Source organism: Halichoerus grypus, chromosome 6 (assembly GCF_964656455.1).
Source record: "Halichoerus grypus chromosome 6, mHalGry1.hap1.1, whole genome shotgun sequence".
NCBI classification, from domain to species: Eukaryota; Metazoa; Chordata; class Mammalia; order Carnivora; family Phocidae; genus Halichoerus; species Halichoerus grypus.
Window position 1 is genome coordinate 59226939 of NC_135717.1, and position 26443 is coordinate 59253381.

At 36.6% G+C, this 26443-nt stretch overlaps 1 protein-coding gene across 2 annotated transcripts in view; it reads left to right on the forward strand.

Annotated features, from left to right (window-relative positions):
• The window catches only part of PLXDC2 (plexin domain containing 2), a 462643-nt gene extending 436898 nt beyond the window's left edge, over positions 1–25745 (forward strand). For both annotated transcript variants that reach the window (XM_078075200.1, XM_078075201.1), the window contains one exon: positions 22223–25745. In XM_078075200.1, the coding sequence (XP_077931326.1) occupies positions 22223–22339 (117 nt within the window). In that variant the 3' untranslated portion in view covers positions 22340–25745. The remainder of the gene's footprint in view (positions 1–22222) is intronic.
• The last annotated feature ends 698 nt before the right edge of the window (positions 25746–26443 follow it).

Sequence of the window (26443 nt, forward strand, 5' to 3'; positions counted from 1 at the left end):
CTGCGGGGAGCCTGCTTCTCCCTCTCTCTCTGCCTACTTGTGTTCTCTATCTCTCTGTCAAATAAATAAATAAAATTTAAAAAAAAAAAAAAAACTAGCAGAGCTATATTTCACATGGGCAGCTGTAAACCTGAATTATGTCATTTTGAGTACATGATATATGTATTAGGTGTTCTAATCCTCTCCTTCTGTTACCTCTTTAAGAGAAGATTACTCCACTTACAGTACCAGCTGTTGAGTAATTTCTTCCTTGTGACTGTTTTTTGTTAAAATAAATACTAAGTCTTTTCAATTTCTGGAGGCCGGAAATAGAAACTTTAATTTTAGCAATAATTATTGCTTCACAATAATAATGATTTTATTCAATTATAAGATTTTTCCCACCAATTCCAAATAGTATAATTTTTTCTGACTAAAATACAAAATTAAACTACATAAGTTGATTATTATGACATGCTTTGGTGTATAAATAATACAAGAATGATTTGTGATTGTAAGAAAATTAAAATTTTAAATTTGAGTTAGGACATTAAAAATATTTAGAATCTTTAGAATCTAGGGATTATGAATGTAAAGAAATGTATTTATTTTAAATAATAGAAATAATCATGTTCTTTGTTATTCTATTATAAGTGATTAGCCAAAGATAGTTGAAATTTGCAAATGGGTTAGATTATTTTGCTCTATTTTCTTGAGGTGGTAACTCTAATAATCTTTCTTAATATAAACAAAATAATTTTTAATTCAAAATTAAAACAACTTTTCTTACATCCCATAATAAGGGAATATAGAGTCAGAATTATTAGTTCTATTTCTACCTTCTCTACTTTCAGTTAATTACAATATTTATATTTTAATGAAAAAGCCATTCATCTGTTAAACATTTTTTTAATGAACACTGACTCTGTGCCAAGTTTTATCTTTGGCACAAACTTTGAAAGAGAAATGATATTTGTTTTATTAAAAGAACTTTTTTTTCTATAAAGAAAATAAATTTGTGATAATTATTCAAATCTCCGTGCAACATGAAGTACTAGGGTTTTAGTTAGGGCTAATCTTCTCCTAATTGTATATCAGATTTTTTTGTTTTATATATAATTTATCGTTTTTTCCTTGTTTTTCAAATTTTCCTTGCTGTTGACCTTGAAATATCTATGATTCATTAGCTTGTAATTGGACTTGAATCTTGAATATATACAAGTTTAATATGGAGAATATTTGATGTAGCATGAGGTTAAGTAAAGAACACTGAATTTTAATGAAAAGAAATCTCAAAATTTATCATTTATAGTAGGTGGCTGTCAATTTAAAAAGGCATGTTTTGTGAAAAGCAGGCTGGCGTCTCACCAAACATGGTAGGCTTCATTCTGCACCTTTTACTTGCAGAGGAACATGGTTAGCCTAAAATGTGCTCAGAGGGGATGGATGGAGAATATTAAGGACTTGAAATTCATGTCAGGAATGGATGAAGGAAAGAGAAGTTCTAGCAGAGAAAGTGTAGAAAGAGAAGCATTCTAGCTTCCCACCAGTATTAATGGGCTGTCCTGTGAATGACATATCTGATTTGTTCTGAATGGTTCTGGAGGATGGATATGGGGATAGTCAGGGAGAAGCTATGAAGAAAGAAGTATGGACTCAATATAAACACCTTCTAATAATCACAGGTACTCAGAAAAGGTACTCAGAGGCTCCTGAGTGATGAGCTATTCATCACCACATATATTTAAGTGTTCAAGAAGGCCCTTTGTTGAGGACTTAGTAGAGGGGATCCAAGCATTGTATAAGTGGTTGAGCTAGAATGAATTTAAAGTTCATTCTGTCCCTGTAAGTCTGGGATGTTATGGCTTCCTCCCACCCCCTAAAATTGCATATGTTTCAGTACAAAAATAGCAAAGTAAACTAAAAGGTGTGATGGTGCATACTTACAGTTTCTGAACACATCTTATTTTTTTAGTAACCCAAAGTGAAAAAGTAAAATTCATATCCACACAACAAAGAAGACCATAGTTCTTCTATTCAGAGAATGTAACTCTTATGAAGTAATACTTGTAGGGGAACCCAGCAAATTTTCATCTTTTAAGGGAGTTCATAGTATTGAGTGATGCCTTAGATTTCGTGTTCCTGTCACTACAGGACAAGCAAGTCATATGTCTTTAATATAAAAGTCTGCATAAAAACAATTTGTCAGAAAAGTAACAACTTTTGTAAAGTGCCTTAAACAGATCTTTCCCAATAAGGGGTTACTTGAAACAGAAGAAAGTAACAAAGAGCCAGAAATCCAAAGTGCTATTCTTGGCTTTCTCTGATAGTCCTCTTCGCAAACACATTTCTTAAATTTTACCAAGAGAAGTTGACAGATAATATGTATGCTTTCTTTAAATAGGTAGGAAAAGCAAAGCATACTTGACACTTTCCACTTATAAATAAATGCTTTTGTGTTTTTCTTTCGATCTCCATCTTTTTCTAACTTTCTCTGCAGACTAAGATTATTCTGAGAGCTTTTCATATAATGTGTAAGCTCCCCAGCCACTCAAAATCACTTCTGTTATTCCTTTCCTTCCGTCTCGCATTCTGCCAAGCAGCCTGAGGGAGTTTTTCAATATTCGCACTCAAAAGAACTTTCTGAAACTTAAGTTGGTGTTTTTCGCATTCCTATTTTATTTAAATCTGTGATCATTTGTATCATATTATAATCACTGCTGATGGACAAAGTGTTTTTCTTCTCATCCATTCTCTTAGCTAGAGCAAACACAGACTTCAAGTTCAAACTCCTGTGTTTCCATAAATAATGAAGTTGAGTCAAGTTCCAGACAGGTGAAAATTTGTTTCCCTGACATAGAACAGAGTGTAAATCCATACTCTGGAACAGGAGAAGCTAGGAGACTAAGCGGCTACTTAGTTAACTCTCCTCCATGTATCTCCACTTAAGGAAATATATCATTATCTCCTATTGATCTCCAAGTAATAAAGAGACAGTTAAATCTCTGCCTTGCCTTGCTGCCTTTACGAACCTACAGTATTTATATATTCATTCATTTATTCATCTCAACCTATAGAACAATTACTTATGTTTTTTTTCTTTTTCAATGAAAAGGAGGTATAATACTAAATTATTCTCAGTAATATTTTCACTCAAATCAATGTGGCGACAGATTTTATAGTAATAAGTGATGCGATTTAACAGTAAATGCATAGAGTCCTTTAGATATCAAAAGATAGTACTAATGGAAGTTTCTAGGAAATTGTAATGTTGGTAGCAGCATACATTTTTTTATCTTTCAAAATATCCAGATAAAAACAGAACAAACTGGATATCAAAACCAAAAACCTGTGGACAACATTTACAACAGATAATAACAAACCACCAATATCCACAGATCTGAATGTTGTCAGTATCTATGTGAGAGAAAGCAAAAGGTGAGAAAACAAGCTGCCCAGCATGCCTGGAAACATAGCCCTTAGGCACTGACTGGAAAATACAGCAGGTGAATGTAAGGACAGTAGCAGAAAACAGGAAGGGCATGGGCCAACTCCAGATGCAGGTGAGTGCAAGGGACGTGTGTAATAGTTTCTGAATGGGGCTAGAGTGGTAGAGTCCAAGGAACTCTCAACACTGACTTGCCAGGATCATCTTCCATGATCATCACACTAGGAGAAAACTCTGGGAGTGGAATCAAAATGGAGTAGAACAGGGACAACAGAAACTTTTAAAAAAATAAAGAGGTTCATATCAAAGTTGGAGAAGGAAACAGTCAGGAAATTTCAGAAAGCAAACCATCATATGTTTTTAACACCACTGAAGAGAAACAGAAGAAGGAACTCTAAAACTGTCGATGTTACTTGAACTGACCCTCTTTCTAAAAGTGTAGGGAAACTAACATAAAAATGAGCAAAAGCAAATTTTTGAGGTAGCAATCCAATGCAAAGTTACTATAATTTAAAGAGAATAAAGAGCGGAATAATATTCCTACAGACAATGAAAGCACATGCTTTAGAAATCTAATAAAAATTCTAAAGTACTATTTCAAAACTAAGTAGAAAGCATTAAGAAAATGATGCAAAACAGAAAAGAACAGCCCAAATTGGTATTAAAGAAACTTAGAAAAACCATGGTGAACATCAAAAAATCATTTTGGAAATGAGGGGAAAACACTAGATAACAAGAAGAGCAAACAAACACAATTCTTAATGACTTAGGAGAAATAAAAGGTTAAAAGGGAGATATCTTTTTTAGTTGAAAAGAATTAAAGAAGGAGATAAAAAGAATCTGAGAGTGTCAATGGAGACAAAAAGTCTGTAAAGCATTGAAAAGTGTTTATTTGGGGTCTTAGAAGTTGCAGTCCAGGAGACAGAATTGACCTAAATCAAAAGTGTGCTCCGGATTGAATTGCAGACAACGCAGGCTTATAACAACAAAAACTGCAAGGTTACGTAACTTGTTTTGAAAGAATTGATTGGTGCTGGCAGAGTTTAAACTGATTATCTAATACATGATTGGCTATTTAGCTAACAAGTGTTACATTATCTCTATTTCAATCCAAAGTAGAAGGATCTGTTCCAAGAGGTGGTCAATTTGCAATTGACAAAAGTCAAAAATTCATGATGTTCCAGGAATTGAAAGCAGGAAGTGTGCATAGGCCCTACTTCCTCAATGTCTTTTCAACACTATGAGTGACTCTCTTATCAATGCTTGCTTCATTTTGGATCTTCTTTCACAAGAGATAATAACAAATATTGAAGATTTGCAAAGAAGATCCAACATGTGGATAATAGGAATCCCTAAGGAAGAAAACCAAAGCAATCAATCAATCAATACCACAAGCTGTAATTTTTTACAAATTTCTTGAATCTTAAAAAAATCTAAGTATTGAAAGAACTCACTAGGTACCTGAGATGACTGACCAAAACCAACCACTATTAAGATTTATTCTAGTAAAATCAGTGAATGTTTCTTAAAAAAGAAAGAAAATCCATTGTGCCCCTTAGACAAATGGAACACCTGATTTATAAAGGATTATTAATTAGATCATCGTCGACTTTTTGTGCCAGAGGAAAATGGTATAAAAATATTAAAGCAAAGGCTGTGTAGACCAAGGCTTTATATTCAATAAAACCAACCTTCAAGTATAAAGAGCACCATAAACTATTACCAACATACAAGAACTCTGGCAATATTGTTTTCATGAGTCTTTCCTGGGAAAAATTAGAGAACTTTAGATAAACAAAATGACAACAGAGATATCAAACGAGAGCTGGTAAACTCAATTCAGCCTTCTGGCACCACTCAGAACACATCTATAGACTTCCCCCATATGACTGCCCATCTCAGGGCTCAATCTCATGACCCTGAGATTATGACCTGAGCTGAAATCAAGAGTTGAGGATGCTTAACTGACTGAGCCACTCAGGGACCCTTGTATATTTCAATTTTTCAAATGAAATGATTTCTGGTATTTCAGTGGAACAGATAAGTAACCAGAGATTGAGATTTAAAGTTCTTTTCTATTAACTCTGGTTAATAGGTAGAACTGACTGATCAGTTCTTTCAAGGGACTGACTTTAAGACAAAATCAGACTTTTCTTATTGTATTGTTTTATTTTACTTCTTGGTCAACTTTAATAACAATGTGGGAGCTCCAGGGGACAGCACATCTGTCTTATTTATTGTTTTTGTCCCCAAAGAGAAGCACAATGCTTAATAAATATTTTCTGAATAAATAGTCTCATCTAAAGTAATCCAAGTGGAACTTCAATAAACAGAATCATGAAATGATAGAAAGTTGAAGGTAGAAGAAAACTTAAGGAAAAATCAAATGCACAAAAGTCAAGGTCACAACTATTTGCATCATATGTCTCACCTAAAGAGAAATTTCCATTTTCCTAGAAAACACATTTCTAGGCTTTGAAAATATGAACAGATCTTTAAACCACAACTTTGATGTTATAAGATTTGATAAATTCAGACATTTTTAATGCAAATCTTATTGGAATATTTTATTTGAGTCATTCACAGTATGTTTTAAATGCATAAAATAACATTGTTGATAAAAAAATATTGCCCTTTTTAAAAACTATTGGCACAGATTTACCAGGGGTTAAGGCAGACTGGAAGCCTTAGGCTCATACTAAGTAGAGAACCCATGTTAGTCCACTTTCTCATTCTACACATGAGGACATGAATTACAAGAGATGGGAAGTGATTTGCTTAAGGCCTTGGCGTTTATGGTAATGGAACCAGGAACCAGTAAGGTGAAGTAGCAAGAGTACAGTACAAAGGGGGCAAACCTTGTATAAGTTCCAGCTTTTAACTTAGCAGCTTTGTGAATTTTGGTCAACTCCTCAATCCCTCAACCCCTAACCCAACAGGAATTGAAACCATATTTGGTCACTCCCAGACATCTTTCATCAGCATTGTGTTACAAGCACTATTTTTAAAAATAGTCAATAGTCACTGTACATTAATTATACTGGAATTTTTAAAATAAAAAAGGAAAGGAAAAAATTTAATAGTCATTAGTTTCAGCCAAAAGTTGTATAAGTACCATTTATTTCCAACCCCTACTTTCTTGTATTTATTGGAGGGGTTCATTTATTTCCCATACCTGCCCTCCTTTCTTATGCAAATGTTGGTGAGTTACCCAAATAAGAAGAAGGGAAAGAGAACAAGTATCCTAAATAATTCACAAACCGTGTTATCAACCCTTGGATATAATATCATCAATTGTGCAATAAAAAGTCATTTCTATAGGTTCTAATTCATATATCTCAGATATCTTTCTTTTTTTATTTCTTTTTTTTTATTTTTAAAATACTGTAAAGATTGGAGTTACTTCCAAGACTATAACCTGACTCATGTAATATCATTAGAATGGTTACCAGTGTTTACACAGGATGAATGTCTTACTCTCTCAACCACGTTTTTGTGGAACTACTTGAATCTTTGTAAAGGACAGTAATGAACATTGCTGGAGGCCCTAAGTAAAGGATTAAATACTGATAGTCAGTTATAACATTGTTTGTTAACATCATTTTAAAGGCATCTGTAATACCTTTATAATTCATCTTCTACAGCACACTTCCTTAGCTTTTATTTTCCTGCCGTACTAATGCTTTATTGTTCCCCTTCTCGGGATCGTAAGTATTTTTTAACTTCAATTTCTGAATTCATTTGACAAGCGATAGTATGTATCCAAAATTCCAAAATAAATAGGTCAAGCTTCTCAAATTTAAAAAAGATACCTCATTATGGATATCCATTTTTCAATGTATAACTTGAGTAGGTAAAAAGTATGCTATCTGCCTTTTAAGTTTTTTTCTAAAACTTTTAATTTCATTTAAATTTAAACATGCACAAATTAGACACGTATCATGAAATACCAGCCAAATATGGTTCTATGTTGGCCCTGGTTTGATTGATAAGCATTACTCTAAATCATCAAATAAATAGCACCCACTCTTGGGTTTGATGGTATAAATCATTCTATTGGGTTGTTGCCTAATCTTGTGATTAAACGTGGATTAAAGCACACACCACTTTAGGGCAGAAAATAGCTAACTATTTACCATTCCTAAAGTCATGGTTAATTAGAACTTAATTTACTAGCTTTCCTTTGACTTCACTCAGAAACACAGTGGTGCTCCAGATACAAGTAACTTTATGAGAACAACCTCTTGAGGATCACTGCCAGGCTTATTGTTGTACAGAGCAGCACTAACTCACATTCCACTTTTATTAGAACATTTATGACCAGAGCAGCACTATCTTGTCTTTTAACCGAGTCACTGTGTAGCAGTGAACTGGCCCATTTTTACACTCACTGCAACTTGCTTTCCTCACAGTAAAGTGCCTAACTAATAGCAGATTATTACTCTATTTTAGTAGAAAACAATCACTTGTAGCAATGTAGTTCAAAAAAATCAAGAGATACTATCAAATGCAGTATCAACATGATATTATAAACTAAGACTAATGCTAAGGAAGACTGAAACCTTCTCTGCTTGTAGCATGGAAAATCAATCAAAACTAAAACCCCTACTTGTGCAGTGCAATCTAGTAGATGCTCTTAATATCACAGAGAGGTATAATTAGGGTAAATATCCATCCCAGTCTGCTTTGGACTGTCCCAGTTTATGTCTATTGTCTGATATAATTGTTAATAGTAATCCATTTACTCTCAAAAGTGTCCTAATTTGGACAGTAAACCCATCATATGGTCACCCTGTGTATACTCATATTCCCTGCTTATTATATATAGAGAGATAGAGAACATAAAAACTTTAAAGGCCAAATAGCCACGTATGAATTCAATAATAATAAAAGGAACAGTAAGGGTATGCTCAATGCTGAATAAAGGGTGCAACCAAGTACTATAAAATCCAAAGGAAAGAGAGGGACAAATCAGGGATTAATCAGGGACGAATTTATCAAAGAGGTGGAATTAGAGCAGAGTGCTGAAAAAAAATGCTATGCTGGGCCTAAGCATATAGAAGAGAGGTAGGTATGTTATGATTTTTTATAAGCATTAAATCAAGAAAGAGCAAGAAGAATGAACTCACTCGACTCCATATTGATATCTATGGATTGGTATGGGAATGGCTTTAATGTAGATGCAGGTTAGATGTGACAGGCTTTAAAGAACTATGTAATCTGGACTTCATTCTACAAGCAATGGGAATCCATGATGTAACAAAGAAGTAAAAGTTGGGGACACCTGGCTGGCTCAGCCAGTTAAGTGTCTGACTCTTGATTTTGGCTCAGGTCATGATCTCAGTATCATGAGATCAAGCCCCGCATCAGGCTACGTGCTGGGCATTGAGCCTGATGAAGATTCTCTTTCTCCCTCTGCCCCTCCCCACACTCTCTCTCTCTCTCACTCTCTCTCTTTCTAAAAAAAAAAAAGAAGAAGAAGTAAAAGTTGAAAATGGAGTTGGAGAAAGCTAGAAGAGTAGAAGAGCTCTCAGGAGAGTTCAAGGTTGTGTCAGCAGTCCATGTGCAGATGATAGCTGGGAGCAGAATTAGGGTACTGGTGGGCAGGATGGAATGAGGCTAACTCAAGAGCCACATGGAGGAAGAAGACAGAATTTAGCAATTTTCATTTGCATAAAGCTTTGTGTCAGAAAGTGTTTTCAAGCAATGATCTTTGAGTCTCCTTACTTCCCAATGAGGTCCACAAATGGGAGGCATTGTTATATCCCTATTACACAGATAAGGTAACTGAGATTCCAAGAAATTAAACAATTGCCAAAACTCCTACAGCTGATTAGTGATGAAGGTGGGGAGGGTATCCTGATTCTTTGTGTTGAATGTGGGATGAAGAAGAAAGGATTACGGATAACCCCGAAGTACAAAATCTGAGCAACTGGGAAATTACATTTTTTAGTGACAGAATTAGAAATGTCAGAGATAAAATTAGTTTAGGAAGGAAAATGAGGGGATGAACTTGAAGCATGTTTGCTTTGAGCTGATGGTCAAATCACAGTTGGCCGTCTTGGAAAAAGCAACTGAAGAAAAGGAATGGATTGAGATAAAGCAGTCAGGTGAGAAAGAAATGGCAGTTACTATAGTAGAAATTGAAACCCAAGAGAATAAAGAAGAATGCCGTGGGGAATAGAGAGATTACAGCATTCCTGGCTAAACCTTAGGACATGTTAACAGTGTTTATAAACCAGGAAAGGAGACAAGTTTAAGAGGGGGAAAAAGTACACAAGACACAAGAGAATGTGTAATCATGGAAGGCCTACAAAAGGAAGAGGGTCAAAAATGAAAGGGAAGCAGCAGTTTAAAGTGCTCTAGAGAAGTCACAGAATAAGGGGAAAAAAAAAAAAAAGGTACTAACTTGGCAATCAGGTCATTTGTAACATGAAACAATGCAGATCCAGGGAAGAGAGCAGACACAGACTGAAGGATGTGAAATATGGTTTTGTAATGTGAAGGCAGTGGATCCAGTCAGACATTCAAGAGAGTAGAGTACTGAGGTTACAAAGAAACATCAAATAAAGGGCTTTTTGATGTGAAGTGTAGGCATAAGGCAAAGAAACAATGAAAGGAGTGTTTTAAGGTGCTGGACGAGGAGGGAGAAATGAAGTAACTTCATAGCCCAGACAGACTTGAGTAGGAGAGGCAATTATACAGCAGAGGCATCTTTTTATTTCAGATAAGAAGGAAGGATGAGTAGCTATAAAGGCATTAATGAAGAGAAAGGGGAAAGGATTAGCATCTTCCTAAAGGCTTAGCCTTCTCAAGGAAAATGGGTGATGATATACAAGACTGATGGAGGGCAGCATGGGGTTGGCTGGAGTTTGAATATATCATAAGGATTTAACAAGAAGAGAAGTAATCACTGACTTCACAATTGAAAGCGTGTGATTCTTTGCAGCTGGATTAATCTGCATGTGTGACTTTCTTCTGTAGTAGTTGGGACTGCTTAGGGTCGGAATAGGAAAATACAGAAGATGAGGATTTCTGATGAAGATGGCAGAACTTACCCAGGATTGATCATCAGAGGAGGGAACAGACAGGGAGGTGACTGACAGGCCACCATGGAATTCAGACTGTCAGAAGTTGGGTCTAGCCTGGATGACACTAATGGAAAGCAGGGACCCACAATCTAAAGGACTGAGAGGCCAGGCTGTGGAGGTGACTGTTTTGAGATGAGTAAATGAGCAATATAGAAGACATAGAAGTGGGTATTTTCAAAATGATCCAGAAGGCCCCCTGAAGAAGAGAATGTTGAAGTCATTAAAGTTGCCAGAGGGGATAAAGTAGAGGGGAAAAAACAAAGCACACAAGCCAGTGGCTGAGGTTTTCCAAAGACCAGGAATGAGTCCTGTGAGTAGCACCAAGTCTACAACGACAGGGAATTTTATTCTGCTCTTTTTTTTTTTTTTTTTTTTTTTTTAGGAGAGAGAATGTGCGTGTGTGTGTGAGCTTGACCCGGGATGGGGAGGGAGAGAGAGAATCTTAAGCAGGCTTCACACCCAGCAAGAAGCACAACACAGGCCTTGATCCCACAACCCTGAGATCATGACCTGAGCCAAAACCAAGAGGTGGACACAACCCACTGAGCTACCCAGGTGCCCCGCTGCTCTCTGTCTTTATATTCAGTGTGCCCACAAAAGCATCTGTGATGATTCAAATTCAAATGAAGGCCTCTTTCCTCAAAATTCATGGAATTCATTGTCAAATACTTGCAGCAGATACTTGATTTCAAACCTATTGCCTGTGAATTTTTATCCTGTACTAATTGGTTAGCTCCTATTCAAGCTTTTCTATGCAAATATCTTATTTTTCTTAAATATGCTATGTGTCTTGAGTTCAGTGTTGTGTTTTACATATAGGTGCTTAAATAGTAATTTTATGGGCTGACTGAATGCATTTATACCCACATGAATTAACTAATAGTAACTGTCACCCATCATTCTCATTTGGGGCAACAAAACAGCCAATAATGAGCTGAAGTCAAGAAAGAAAGAAAGTCAAGAAGAAAGCTTGTCACCTAAGAATCTGGATAATTGTCCCCCTCATGGGGCATAAACTATAGAATAAGATCTGTGCCAGTCAACACAAATACTTACTGTGAGTCTCCTTGTGCACAAGGGAAGGGCATTGAGAGCAACCTGCCTCAGGTACAGGTAATATGGGGGTGCATTGTCTAGAGAGAATGGTATAATTATAATAAACCTGTCTAAAATAATGTCAGCATTTTATTATCTCTATGTGCCTGAAATTCTAAATTATGTCCAAAACTTGCTAATCTAAGCTCTAACACGTTGATTCAGTCACTGTTGAGTTTTGCTAACATAATATATATGTATACTTCCAATTAGTGCAGTTGTATTACTTGTCCTTTAGTAAACATTTCAAGAACTCCCAGTTACACACTTGGCCCCTGACCACAGACTCAGCTGCATGCATTCATTTAGGGAATAAATTCCTAAGAATCTGGAGTCCTTTGCACTTGTTCAGGTGCAGTGGGTCTCCAGCCCATATAGTACTACATATATCTGTGTTAAAACAGTAGATTCTCATTCAAATAAAAACTTTAAGAAGAAAAAAAATAAAAACACACTAAAAGATAAATAAAATAGTAGATTCTAAGTAAAGAAGGATAGCGTCGTGGTTGTGAAGATGACAAAACAACTTGAGTTACTTCAATTCTGTTATTGCATCATACAAATCAGTCTCTGAACATTGTGGAGTTGACTCATTTAGCAGGATTTCTTCATGTGTCTTTTTTGAAAAAAAAAAAAAAATAGCCAAATTATGGAAAGGGCCTAAATGTCCACAATGGAGTATTACTCAGCCATCAAAAAGAATGACATCTTGCCATTTGCAACAGTATGGCTGGGGATAGAGAGTATCATGCTAAGCAAAACAAGTCAGTCAGAGAAAGACACCATATGATTTCACTTATATTTGGAATTTAAGAAACAAAACAGATGAACATGGGGGAAGGGGTAAAAAAAGAGAGAGGGAGGCAAACCATAAGAAACTTTTAATGATAAAGAACAAACTGAGGGGTGATGGAGGGAGGTGGGTGGGAGATGGGCTAGACAGTGATGGGCATTAAGGAGGGCACTTGTTGGGATGAGCACTGGGTGTTGTATATAAGTGATGAATCACTGAATTCTACTCCTGAAACCAATATTACACTAACTAGTTAGTTATGTTAACAAACTAGAATTTCAATAAAAACTTGAAAAAGAAAAAAAAATAAAATGATAAAATGATAATTTTGTAAAAACCATGACTATTTTTTCTCTTTTTTATTAATTTTATTTTATTATGTTACGTTAGTCACCATACATTACATCATTAGTTTTTGATGTAGTGTTCCATGATTCATTGTTTGTGCATAACACTCAGTGCTCCATGCAATATGTGCCCTCCTTAATACCCACCCCGGGCTAACCCATCCCCCCACCCCCTCCCCTCTAAAATCCTCAGTTTGTTTCTCAGAGTCCATAGTCTCTCATGGTTCGTCTCCGCCTCCGATTTCCCCCTCTTCATTTTTCCCTTCCTACTATCTTTTTTTTTTTTAACATATAATGTATTATTTGTTTCAGAGGTACAAGTCTGTGATTCATCAGTCTTACACAATTCACAGCGCTCATCATAACACATACCCTCCCCAATGTCCATCACCCAGCCCCGCATCCCTCCCACCCCCCCACCACTCCAGTAACCCTCAGTTTGTTTCCTAAGATTACGAGTCTCTTATGGTTTGTCTCCCTCTCTGGTTTCATCTTGTTTCATTTTTTCCTCCTTCCCCTGTGATCCTCTGTCTTGTTTCTCAAAGTCCTCATATCAGTGAGATCATATGATACTTGTCTTTCTCTGATTGACTTATTTCACTTAGCATAATACCCTCTAGTTCCATCCACATTGTTGCAAATGGCAAGATTTCGGGGGGGGGTTTTGATGGCTGCATAATATTCCATTGTGTGTGTGTGTGTGTGTGTGTGTGTGTGTGTGTGTATATATGTATATATACATATATATATACATATATATATATACCACATCTTCTTTATCCATTCATCTGTTGATGGACATCTTGGCTCTTTCCATAGTTTGGCTATTGTGGACATTGCTGCTATAAACATTGGGGTGCACATACCCCTTCGGATCACTACATTTGTATCTTTGGGGTAAATACCCAGTAGTGCAATTGCTGGATCGTATGGTAGTTCTATTTTTAACTTTTTGAGGAACCTCCATACTGTTTTCCAGAGTGGCTGCACCAGCTTGCATTCCCACCAACAGTGTAGGAGGGTTCCCCTTTCTCCGCATCCTCGCCAACATCTGTTGTTTCCTGACTTGTTAATTCTAGCCATTCTGACTTGTATGAGGTGTTATCTCATTAAGAAAACCATGACTATTTTTAAATGAAGTTAGTTTATATGCAGTTCAAAAAATACATTAAGTCATTCTATTTTCCCGTTTTTATGGAAATATTTATTTTATTTGTAATGTTTTTCCCTGGCATGATTATATCTATGAAGTTTAAAACAGGAAGATTTTTCACTGTCTGCATTTCTTTTTTGGTCATTATTATTATTCATTTCATTTCATGACTATTACCAAAATTAATATTGTCTTCAAGAGGAGGCAGATGTCACTTAATATTTATTTTAAGAATCCTTTAGCTTTAGGAAAATCACATGAAAAACATGATGATTTTGTTAATCCCAGTATATAGCTGTTGTCTACGTGCGTTGAGATCATTTTCTTCTTGGACATGTACCAACTATGATGATATTAACTGATTTTTCAGGATCATCCGTAGGACAGTTCTAAAATGAAGGCGGTATACCCGTGGCAAGGAGCAGTTGTAGGTTGGAGAAGAGGCAACTGCAGGATGATAAACGGCTTCCACATGAGAAAAGCAATTAAAATAAGATGAGTAAAAAATATGTAAAAGAACACCCAGGCTTTGCTTCACACAGGAGTTATTGCTTGGGATTCTTGACCACACCAGAAGACAGACCAATCAATCTGAGTTACTCTTTTTAAGGAAAAAGTGACCTACAATTCATGAAGCAAGGAGGCACAGCCACAAATAGGAGTAGTTTGTTTTAATGAGATTGCAAGTTTGACTGGCCAGGGCCCAAAGCCATTGTGTTTTCCTGTGGATAGGGTTGCCAAAAAAAATACAGGACACTTAGATAAATTTTAATTTCAAAGAATAAATGAGTAATTTTTTTAATATAAGTATGTCTGATGAAGTATAGTTTTGAGAAATTATTCACTGTTTATCTGAAATTCAAATTTAACTGGTGTTTTGTGTGTTTATTTGCCAAATCTGGTGACTCAGATATTTATAACTTGGCATACCTTGTGTTGAAATAATATTCAACACAAAATAAAGGGAATAGAGAATAATTTGTGTTTAGAACTAATGAAAAAGGAAAAAAAAATCCTTCCCTCTGGACAGTTCAGTTTTATCAAAGCTAAATATGGAAAGGTTGACCCAGTTGTTTGAACACGTGTTCAGTTCCCACAAAGGTCCACTGGAGACACAGGGAAGGTCAAAGATGAATATTTTTTCTACCACCCACTTTTAAAGAATGTTCCTGTTGGAAGACATTGTAGAGAATCATTACCCTTCCTATTCAAAGTGTGCTGTGTGATAAAATACCACCGCACAGCAGTCAGAATGGCTAAAATTAACAAGTCAGGAAACAACAGATGTTGGTGAGGATGCAGAGAAAGGGGAACCCTCCTACACTGTTGGTGGGAATGCAAGCTGGTGCAGCCACTCTGGAAAACAGTATGGAGGTTCCTCAAAAAGTTAAAAATAGAGCTACCCTACAACCCAGCAATTGCACTACTGGGTATTTACCCCAAAGATACAGATGTAGTGATCCGAAGGGGCACATGCACTAATGTCCACAGTAGCCAAACTATGGAAAGAGCCCAGGTGTCCATCGACAGATGAATGGATAAAGAAGATGTGGTTCATATATACAATGGAATACTACTCAGCCATCAGAAAGGATGAATACTTGCCACTTGCATCAACATGGATGGAACTGGAGGGTATTATGCTGAGTAAAAGAAGTCAATCAGAGAAAGACAAAAGACAAGTTTCACTCAAATATGGAATATAAGAAACAGCACAGAGGATCATAGGGGAAGGGAGGGAAAACTGAATGGAAGTAATCAGAGAGGGAGACAAACCATGAGAGACTCTTAAATCTAGGAAACAAACTGAGGGTTGCTGGAGGAGAGGTGGGGGGGATGGGGTAGTTGGGTGATGGGCATTAAAGAGGGCACGTGATGTGATGAGCACTGGGTGTTGTATGTGACTGATGCATTACTGAACTCTACATCTGAAACTAATGATGTACTATACGTTGGCTAATTAATTTTTTTTTTAAAGTGTGCTGTGTGGACCAGCAGCAGCAACATCACCTAGGACCCTGTTGGAAATGCAGAGTCCCAGGCCTCCCCCAGACCTAATGGATCAGAATCTGCACTTTAAGGAGAGCCCCTGTGATTTGTATACACAGTTAAGTGTGAGAAGCGCAGATTTAGTTCTATAGTTGCCAAAATGTGCCCTGAGATAGTGTGGGATCCATAGGCAGCCTCAGGACTCAGGGAGAGGGTGTAAGCGGGGGTCTCTCCATCACAATGAAGAGAAACCTACTCTCCTGGATCCTGTTGAGGCTTCCAGGTAATATTTGATTGGAACAAAGGGTCCGTGGCTTAAACCTTTTTTAATTAAAAAAGAAAAATTTGAAAAACAGTAATCTAGATCATTCTATTTTCCAAATGGGGAAACTGAGAAACAAAGAAAAAACATGACTTAGCGTAAGTCCTGTGCTGGGAAGTGACAGGTCTATGATGCTGTCAGGGCCTCATGGTCCCAGCCTCTTCCCTCTTCCCCACCATTCACTGAAGGAAGCAACACAAAACACCAGAAATTTTGGAACAACTGTTTGTCAAGTGCCATCATGCACCACTGGTGCCTTCTAGCTCGGCTTTGGATTTCAAAATTCGCCCCTTTCCTTTAACGCTCACACCTAGTAACTTCCTTTCAAGGGCTCATCTCACCAACCAAAAACCTCTGCTCTGCTCTCGAAGCTTGCAGAGAAATCTCCAGCTGTGGTTTTGTGTGCACTGCTAACGGAGGGTACCCTGCAGGATTGTTTGTGGATATTTCAGCTAATTATCTTGCCACAGACCACTGAGACAGATCTGGATGATTGTTCAATTAATAGTTCTGAAGGAGTAATTAGGGAAAATACCTGTTTGCACAGCCCACCGCAGTGCCAACAGATCTATGTGAACATGTTCTTCTGAATGTGATTAATCACATAAATAATTCTCAGAAATGAAATTAGAGATCACCCACGCATTACACCCAGCAATGTTTTAAGGCATTACATCCTGAATCTCTGTAATGAATTAACCTTACAGTCTGTTTTGAATTTTTCAATTTTCAACATACATTCTGCTCTGTTAGCAAGTGACCCCGTGGCCCCTATCAGTTTCTCTAACAATTTGAATTAGCCATTCTAAAAAGAACACAGATTTGAACATATCTAAACCTCGAGAAAGAAGTGTAAGTGCCAGGTTGTGACCCATCACACTTCATGGCAGAGCCAGACATCATGCCCAAATTTCTAGATGTCTTTGTCTTCTGGATAGATGCCTCATATTCTACCACCAACATTCAAGATTTTTCTATAAGAACTAAATCTTCACTCATTCCATTACAGTCATAGAAATGCTCCATTTTTTTCATTCATAAGGAGATCTCTGACCTGCAGACTGACATAGAAAAGCAATTTCAGTTAGGACTAATTTATATAGATTTCCTGTAAATCTAGAAGTCCTAAAAGTTAGTGGAGGGAGACAAGAGGGACAATGACAGAAGAACTTGAAAAGTTTTTCAAATCATTATCGTCTCCCGAGTGGTAAAGTCAGTTACCTCAGGCAAGCAGGTATAAGGATCCTATGATTTTAGCGGACAAACCCTCAGATACTAGTTTCCACATGAGGAAACAAAGTGATTTATTTAAGATCATTAGTTGATTTGTGATATGTGAAAGCATTTTAGAAAGGAAGCAGAATTTTGGTAAAGTTATTTCTCTTTGTTCAGCATTTTTAGGGCTAACATTGAGGTATCAAGGAATTCTCAAAAAACATAAAATCACATCAAATTCTTAAGACCTCAGTACATGACATTTGTTAGATTTTGTTATAAATTTTGAGGTATTATTATGGGGGCAGGGGGAAATACCGTTTCTTTTAATCTAGTCAAAATCTATAGAAGTAATTATAATTTTTTTTTTACTTTTGCACAAATAAAATACTAGTGGTGAATAATTTTGTAGTGAGATTATACCTATTCTACCTTGTTCACTTTAGAATCTTTGACACCTATGTTAATTCCTCAGTGTATTTTCTCACCTTTTCAACCTACATTGAAAATCCCTTTCTTCTGAAATGGTTTTATCTTCCATGTGGAAACCACATCTATACCTTTCTGTGGTCGTGTGTCCTTCAACTCAGCATCTAGCACCATACTAGAAATTTCAAGTGTTTAGTAAATAATTTGTGTGTTCTCTTTTGACCCAATAATTCCACTTTTGAGAGTTTATAAAAGGAACTGACTGGAGATATTCCCATCAGGTTATCAGCAAAGATATTCATTGTAAAATTATTTATATTGTCAAAAAATCTGGAAAAAAACTCCAAATCAAACTGACTATATAAATCATGATTTAGTTATGAGTAATGCTCTATAGACATTTAAAATAATTTTGTATAGAGATAGTTCATAAATTTTTTCAGTGTGTCCTTAAGTGCAAAAAAAATGATTTTATAAAATAGTATGTACAGTGATTTAATTGTTCCTAGAAATGCATATAAGTGATGTCCACTGATAGTTGAACCAAAGTATGGGTAAATGGTGAGATCTCTAGTCATTTTAAATCTTGTTGGGGTATTTCTTTTTTTTTCCCCCCTACAATGAGTAGTAATAAATCAAGAGAAATTTTCCTTAAGGATATGCAGTTAATTCAGAAAATAAGTTTGTACCATGTTAGGAAGCTTCACTTCCCAGCATTTTTGTACTTTCTATTTTGAGTACCTCTGTGATGAGCTCACAAAGTACATGATAAACATTACCAGTAATCCTCCAATCTTTCACCTAAGACAGAAAATTATTAATTAGTAATTATGACTTACTAACAGAATACTAAAGTTGCTAGTTATATTTTTAAGACTGAAATAAAATTGGAACCATGTTCACAAATTTCACATGAGTCGTACACAAGCCACTGAATTTTAAGAACCAATTTTTATAGTAAGGAGAATTAACTTTGGAAGTAAGTAGATCTCATTTTAAATCTTGGCTCTGCCATTTGCTAGCTTTATGGGTTTGTGCAAAATGTAAATGATTGACTTGTGCATTTTAATGAGATTATGTAAGTAAAGTGCCTAGTATAAAGCATGAAATACAGCTAAGAGCTTAATAAAATACAACTTTTACAAGAATCATCATCATCATTCTCATCAACTATGCTCCTTTTTATTTAAAACAAATGTTTAATTGGATAGATTTGACCTGTAACACTGTATAAGTTTAAGTTGTACAGCATGTTACTTTGATACATTGATATAATAAGGTTGCAACATTATTATCACATTATATACTTATAGTACAATAGTACTGTCTATATTCAATATACTGTATATTAGATCTCTGTGGCTCAATACTCATTTCGGGTCTGTACCCTGAAACACCATGGTTTTATCCCTCCAGCCCCCATCTCCTGTTAACCACCATTTAATTGGTTTTTTTAACATGTTTGACCTTTGTAGATTCCATATATAAGTGCTATCATATAGTACTTGTCTTTCTCTGACTTATCTCGCTTAGCATAATATGCTCAAAGTCCAGCCATGTTGTTGCAAATGGCAGAATATCCTCCTTTTTCATGGCTGAGTAACATTCCATTGTGTATATGTACAGCTTTTTTATCCATTTATCCATTGGTGGGCATTTGGGTTGTTTCCACATCTTAGCTATTGTGAATAATACTGTGTATAATGCTGTGATTAACATGGGGGAGTGCAAAGATCTCATCAAATGCCTGCTTTCATTTCCCTTGGGTATATGCCCAGAATTGGAATTGCTGGATCATATGGCAGATCTATTTTTAACTTTTTGAAGAACCTCCATATGTTTTCCACAGTGACTGGACTAATCTACATTACCACCAGCAGTGGATAAGGCTTCCCTTTTCACCATATCCTCGCCAGCACCTGTTGTTCCTTATTTTCTTTCTTTCTATTTCTTTCTTTTTCTTTTTCTTTTTTTCTTTCTTTCTTTCTTTCTTTCTTTCTTTCTTTCTTTCTTTCAATTCAATTATCCAACATATAATGCATCATTAATTTTTTTAAATTTTATTTTGTTATGTTATGTTAATCACCATACATTACACCATTAGTTTTTGATGTAGTGTTCCATGATTCATTGTTTGCATATAACACACAATACTCCATTCAGTACGTGCCCTCTTTAACACCCATCACCAGGCTAACCCATCCCCCCATCCCCTTCCCCTCTAGAACCCTCAGTTTGTTTCTCAGAGTCCATAGCTCTCATGGTTTGTCTCTCCCTCCGATTCCTCCCCTTCATTTTTCCCTTCCTGCTATCTTCTTTTTTTTCTTTAACATATAACCCTTATTTTCTTGATGATAATCTGCACACCTTTTTAAGTCACTGACGGCACAGTGTCTTTATGTGCTGGGTTGTCAATTAAGGCTAGTTCCCAGGGCTGTACTTGCCAGCTGGATGGCAGGCGGGCCTTGGAAAGGTGGAGATTTGGCGCAAAGACTTAGTGGTGTTACTTGACTCAGAGAAGGACTAGGGCAGCTGTGCCTTCAAAAGCCCAACTGTGAAGTAACTGAAACCGGAGTGGGAGTTCTAAATAGTGAGCATGGTGGCATATTGGCATTTTTCCACCGACAGGAGTGATCATGAGTTATAGTGCTCAGCTCCCTAAAAATGCTCAGTGTATTTCCATCGATGATGATTTTTCGTTCCACCAAAGACGCACTATTTGCTATTTAGCCCTCTCTTTGTTTTAACTTCTTTTCCTGGAAAATAAGGATAATTGAGTTTTCCACATACACCATGGACTTAATCAGCTAATAAATATAAAACATTCTGACCACATAATGTTATACAAGCAGTAAATAATATTATTAATAGTCAGAATGTAATTGCTTCAATAGTATTTTTCTAGAAAGTAGAGCTCATACTCACTCCTTCCTGATGTGAAAACTCCTCTACACCCATTAATCATTGCCTATGGAATGGAATTAGCAAATCTAGAAGGTTGCCAAATGTCAGTTTATCTACACTGATATTTAACATTTTTCACATTAAAATTCTTTCGATAGAAATAAATTTTGGACAGAAACAAACTTTCTTCAGTACTCATTGTCTCATATACTACAAAATTGCAGAGACTCTGATAAATAAAGCAATACTTCTAGTGTTGCTGGGGCCGTGAAAATGCATTTTCATATCAGTACTTCTATTTGTAAATCACAGGAGGTTTGTCTGATGGACAGAGTGCTGGGGAGAAGTGCGCTTCTTTTGTCAGACTAAATAACCTGTATTTTAGGACCAGTGTCTCCTTGTGCCATTATTTAGTTCATAGGTTGGAGATTGTCTCTGCCCTCTGATGTTTGATTCAGTTTTCAGGGCATGACATCTGTTAACTTTCAAACCCAAAAAGTCCTGTATGGGAAGTCTCAGCCTAATACGTAATTTCTTAAGATAGTAAGTGATTTTTCTTTCAGTTTGCTTACTAAAAAGTCTAGCGCCTAATTTGAGACATGCTTCTAAGAACTGTGCAGAATTGTATGGCCTTACATTTTTTTTTTTTTAAGATTTTATTTATTTATTCGTAAGAGACAGAGAGAGAGAGAGGCAGAGGGAGAAGCAGGCTCCCCGCTGAGCAGGGAGCCCGATGCGGAACTCGATCCCAGGACTCTGGGATCATGACCTGAGCTGAAGGCAGACGCTTAACCATCTGAGCCACCCAGGCGCCCTGGCCTTACATTTTTGAGTGAATTAATAAATAAGATGAAATGATATTATTTTCTAGAGAAGAGGAAATGTCAGTGGCTATATATTCAGAAGACTTATTTTTTACTAAATTCATTTTTTCCAAGTTAGACACTTATAGAATCTTTTAGACAAAAGTATGCAGAAGGCATAAACTGTGACTTTGAGAAGCTCTCACTCCCATGGGGCCGCTATGGCAAACGGACTGTCCCCTGAGAGGTGCTAATAATGCCACAATGAAGATGCAAGCATGGGGCTTTGAGCATGTGTAATTCCAACTGTGGTAGTAATGTGAGATAATGTATTACTAAATTTAACTCAGAAGTTACTCTAAAATATTTGGCAAATACTGGGGCCCCTGGTTAGCTCAGTGGGTTGGGCGTTGGACTCTTGGTTTTGGCTCAGATCGTGATCTCAGGGTCGTGGGATCCAGCCCCATGTCGGGCTCCACACTCAGCAAGGAGTCAGCTTGAGGATCTTCTCTCCCTCTCCCTCTGCCCCGCCCCCTCACCCCCTCCCCGCCGCTGACACGCTCTCTCTCCCAAACAAGTAGATGAAGGGAGATACATTTTTTTATGATATGACCATCACTCTGGTATTCATTATTTTTGCATTTTCTGTTTCAGAGACGCCCAAGCAGATGGCCTGCAATGAAGTTTCGAAGAGGCTCCGGTCATCCTGCCTATGCCGAAGTTGAACCAGTTGGAGAGAAAGAAGGTTTCATTGTATCAGAGCAGTGCTAAAATTTCTAGGACAGAACAGCACCAGTGCTGGCTTACAGGTGTTAAGACTAAAAATTTGCCTATACCTTTAAGACACACACACACACACACACGCACGCACGCATGCACGCACACACACACGAAGGAGCCCTAAGCTGCTGTAGCCTGAAGGAGATGAGATTTCTGGACAAGGCCAGCCCTGGAAGGGTAAAAGAAAAACTAAAACTCATCCAAGGTACCACTGACCATTGAACATAGAATTCCCTAGTGGAATACCATTTTATAGTTCACTCAGAACATCTCCTGTGGACTTATCAGAAGTATGACAAGATGACAGTGCTATTGGCTTAGGTGCAGGGTTGCAAAGGGTTAGAGAACAAACAATAATAATAAAGCTTTAGTTCATGAGGGATCTATGCCTTTGGTTCAAATATTCTTCTCTGATGTCTCAAAGATAACTGTGTTCCAAAGCCTGAACCTTTTCTCTCAAAAGAGCAATGATGAATGTTTCAAGATTGCTAAGAAAAACAGCTCATGCAGGAGCAAAAAACAAACCTAAAATAAGAGGGTTTTCTCTCTTTCCACCAGACATGTGGCGAAAGGATTTTGTTTTTCTGGTCTAGATCCACTTGTTCCGACAAGTTCATTATTCTACAGAATGAATCTTTTATCTGTGCCTCCTTCTCCCTTGTTAATGAGTGTCCTTCCTATGGGCTGTGGCAGAATTGCCACACTCTTGGCTAAGGATTAGGAGAGAGGGAGAGGCAAAGGAGATTTCCGGTTCTCCTGCCTCAGAATAAAACACTTCTTTTTTTTTTTTTTTTAAGATACATTGCCTCCGTTTTCCCAACTATGAAATCCTATGAAGCCACAGTTGCTCTTGGCTGAAGGAAACAATACAAAGAGTCCCTTAATCGTTTTTGAAGCAAAAACATTAAGGGAGTCTAAACATATGTGGGGGGAGGGTTTGGGGGTGTTTTTTTTTTCCTTTTTACTTTGTGCTGTTTCAGTACTTAAGGCCCATGTCATTGTCAATTCCTGTCTAAGAAGCCATTCAAGTCAGCATATCCCTGGTGATAAAAAAGGATGAAAGAACCCTGCTGAATCATACAGTAATTTTCTTTAAAGCACATAGTAGTTACATAAATATATATATAAATATATTTTTGTTTATAACTAACACAAGGCAGGCTCTTGTGACTCAAAGAGTGCATTTGTCATCAAGACAAAACAAATGCGAGATGCATTACTGCATACTTCCATAGAGTTGTAAAATAATCCTTAATATTAGAATATTTTTATGTCCCTTAGCAAAAGTGGTTCAATCAGTCGCAGTGCCGATCATTTTCCTGCCTATTTGAGCCACTCTTTCATTCCTATCAACCCCTTCCCTCCCTGGCTAAAGAAAGCAGATGCAAAATGCTCCTTAGATGGATCTGTCATTTTGCCCCGTAATCACCATCCAGATTTCAAAACTTCTCCACGAATGAGGAAAGGAAAGGCATGGCTTGAGGAGGAAAGTGGTTAATACGTATACCGAGCTCCCAACATTTAAATTCACGTCCTGTGTGTACAAGTTCATCAACATCTCGACGCATGAAACTGACCTCCTGTGCCCAGATGCTGTAGATTCTCCTAGGGCACAGTGTCCAACATTTGCAGATTCAGGTATCAGGAAGCAGAGATGTCTTATAAGCAGCACTTTACTAACAGCTTAGCATCTGTACACAGTGTCTACATTGAACAACATCAGTCTACTAACAGAGTATCCTAGTTATCTTCACAGTTGTCTGCGTAAACTAGTACCGTCTTCAATCACGTATATTTTGCTTTACATTTTTAAATACCTGATGAGGTTAGTAATTTTTTCCTAACCTACTTAGTTAAAAATTGAAAAAAACAAAACAAAACAAAACCTGACAAGCAAGGCGATTGAAGGATGTGATGACAATCTCTCTGCTATATCTGCATTCAGTTTATATGAAATATCCCAACTTATTTCTTGTGGAGTAGGTTTGGTCAGATTAGCAATAACCAAATGACTTGCCAATGTAACTGGTGCAACTGGTATTCTACAAAGACATAAGGAACACATAGACGATTCCTTTTAGGATAAGATGACGCTTCTCCCACTAGCTCTTGTGATAGGTGTGGCTTCCAATAGCAGTTGATTGACAGTTATATAAATCTTGTGTATATATCCAACTCCTTACACAATTCTTTGAGGTCGTAATGTTGTCTTTCTTCCCTTCAGAGCTCATATTCCACTTTCTATTAAAAGAATTGACAATTCTGGAAACAAACGAACAAGACATAAAACTGAATTGTTCAGTGAACTAAAGCACCTAGTAATAGGGAAAACTTTTTGGAAGTGTGAGAACACTTCCTAACAAAAGTAGGAGTTAAAGGTGGTGAAAAGTTTCTGCTGTACATGAATCTTTTAGTGGTAAGGAGAAAGGCTGGCTAATCCCTTTTTTTTTCATGAAATTTTGATTCTGTTTTATATTTCTGGTTTGTTCCTGGTGCCCATTTACTGCAAAGGAAGAGCAAACATACACCATGTTTCTAGAAACTCAGAATGGACATTGATGCTTTGGACTTTACATACATTATATATTAGAAGGGGTACATCTGTACATTACTTAAATACTATGAACACAGTAGAGAGAGAATAACAATTTTAAAAATTAAGAAGAGCAAAGAAACACATACAGACTTCTGAAGAAATCTGATAAATGGTGCTACAGAGGAAATAATAGTTGGTGATTAGGTGAAGGTATAAATGTCAAGAAAAATGTCTTAAGCCAACCAGATGGCACGGACCACAATGTTGGTTGTCTATGAAGTGTTTAGATTTTAAGATACACTAACAAACAGAAAACTAAAGATCAATAATAAAGTATAGTTTACTCCCATTACTATTTTAGTTTGAGATACCTAGAGCATTTGCTGATCTCTCTCACATGGAGCTTCTAGAGTTGTTCTGTCCAGTATCCTATCCACTAGCCAAATGTGGCTATTTAAATTTAAATTAATTAAAATTAAATTTTAAAAAAACCCTCAGTTCTTCAATCACTAGACACATTTTGAATGCTCGATGGCCACATGTGGCTTGTTGGCTTCCATATTGGACAACACAGAACATTGCCATCATTGCAGAAAATTCTTTTATACAGTGCTGTAGAGTAGAGGTCTTTCCTTTTAATTCCCTCTCCTTGAATAAAAAGGAGAAGGAAGAAAAAGAGAAGATTTGGTAGTTCTTGGGCATATTTAAGTGTTTTTGATCTCAAAGAGGCAGCATGCTATAATGAAAAGAACACCAGCTGACACAGCTTTGAGTCTCCACTATGTTATCTTGGGAAAATCACTTTAACTTCCATGAGTCTCAATTTACAGTTTTGGAAAATAAAAATATTTTTGTTCTGTCTCCGTTGTAAGGTTATTATTATGCAGATTGACTAAATGTAGAGATGTACAGGCTTTTAAAACCTTACATCAATGTAACCCATGTAAAGCACAGCCTTGGTCCAGTCTCAGCACAAATTTGCATTCAGATGAAGAAAAGTCCACCAATCCTAAAAGCATTCAAAGACAAATCGATAAAAAATTTTCTTAAGAAAATGCCAAAGGAAAAATTGCTCAATTTTTCCCCATCTTAATATTTTCTCTTAGTATTTCCCCTCTGTCATGTCTCTCCCAACTTTGACTCCTCCCATGACAGAGTCCCTATGTGTATGCTGCAATTAGTTCAATTCCTTATTATGTAGAGTCACTGAGTCTCTCTAGTTTCTTGTGATTTCCCAGGTTACTCTTCACAGCAAAGGGAGGCCCAGGGGCTGAGCAGCAGGCTTCTCTTTAGAAGGAAATACCTCAAGCATAAATAATTTCAAATATTTATTTTATCCCTGTGATACAAACATAAGGGGCTGCCTTATTAAAATATAAAAATACATGGAACTCAATTTCTGAACAGTAAAAATTTGCAAATGCAAATAAGAGGATGACTATTCTTTTAAATTATACTAATATGCAGATAATATATATTCTGATTAGTATAATTTATTAGTTTCTGGGGCCAAAAGTCCTTACATTATTACCTGTCCTGAAGGAGTGTCAACTTGGTTA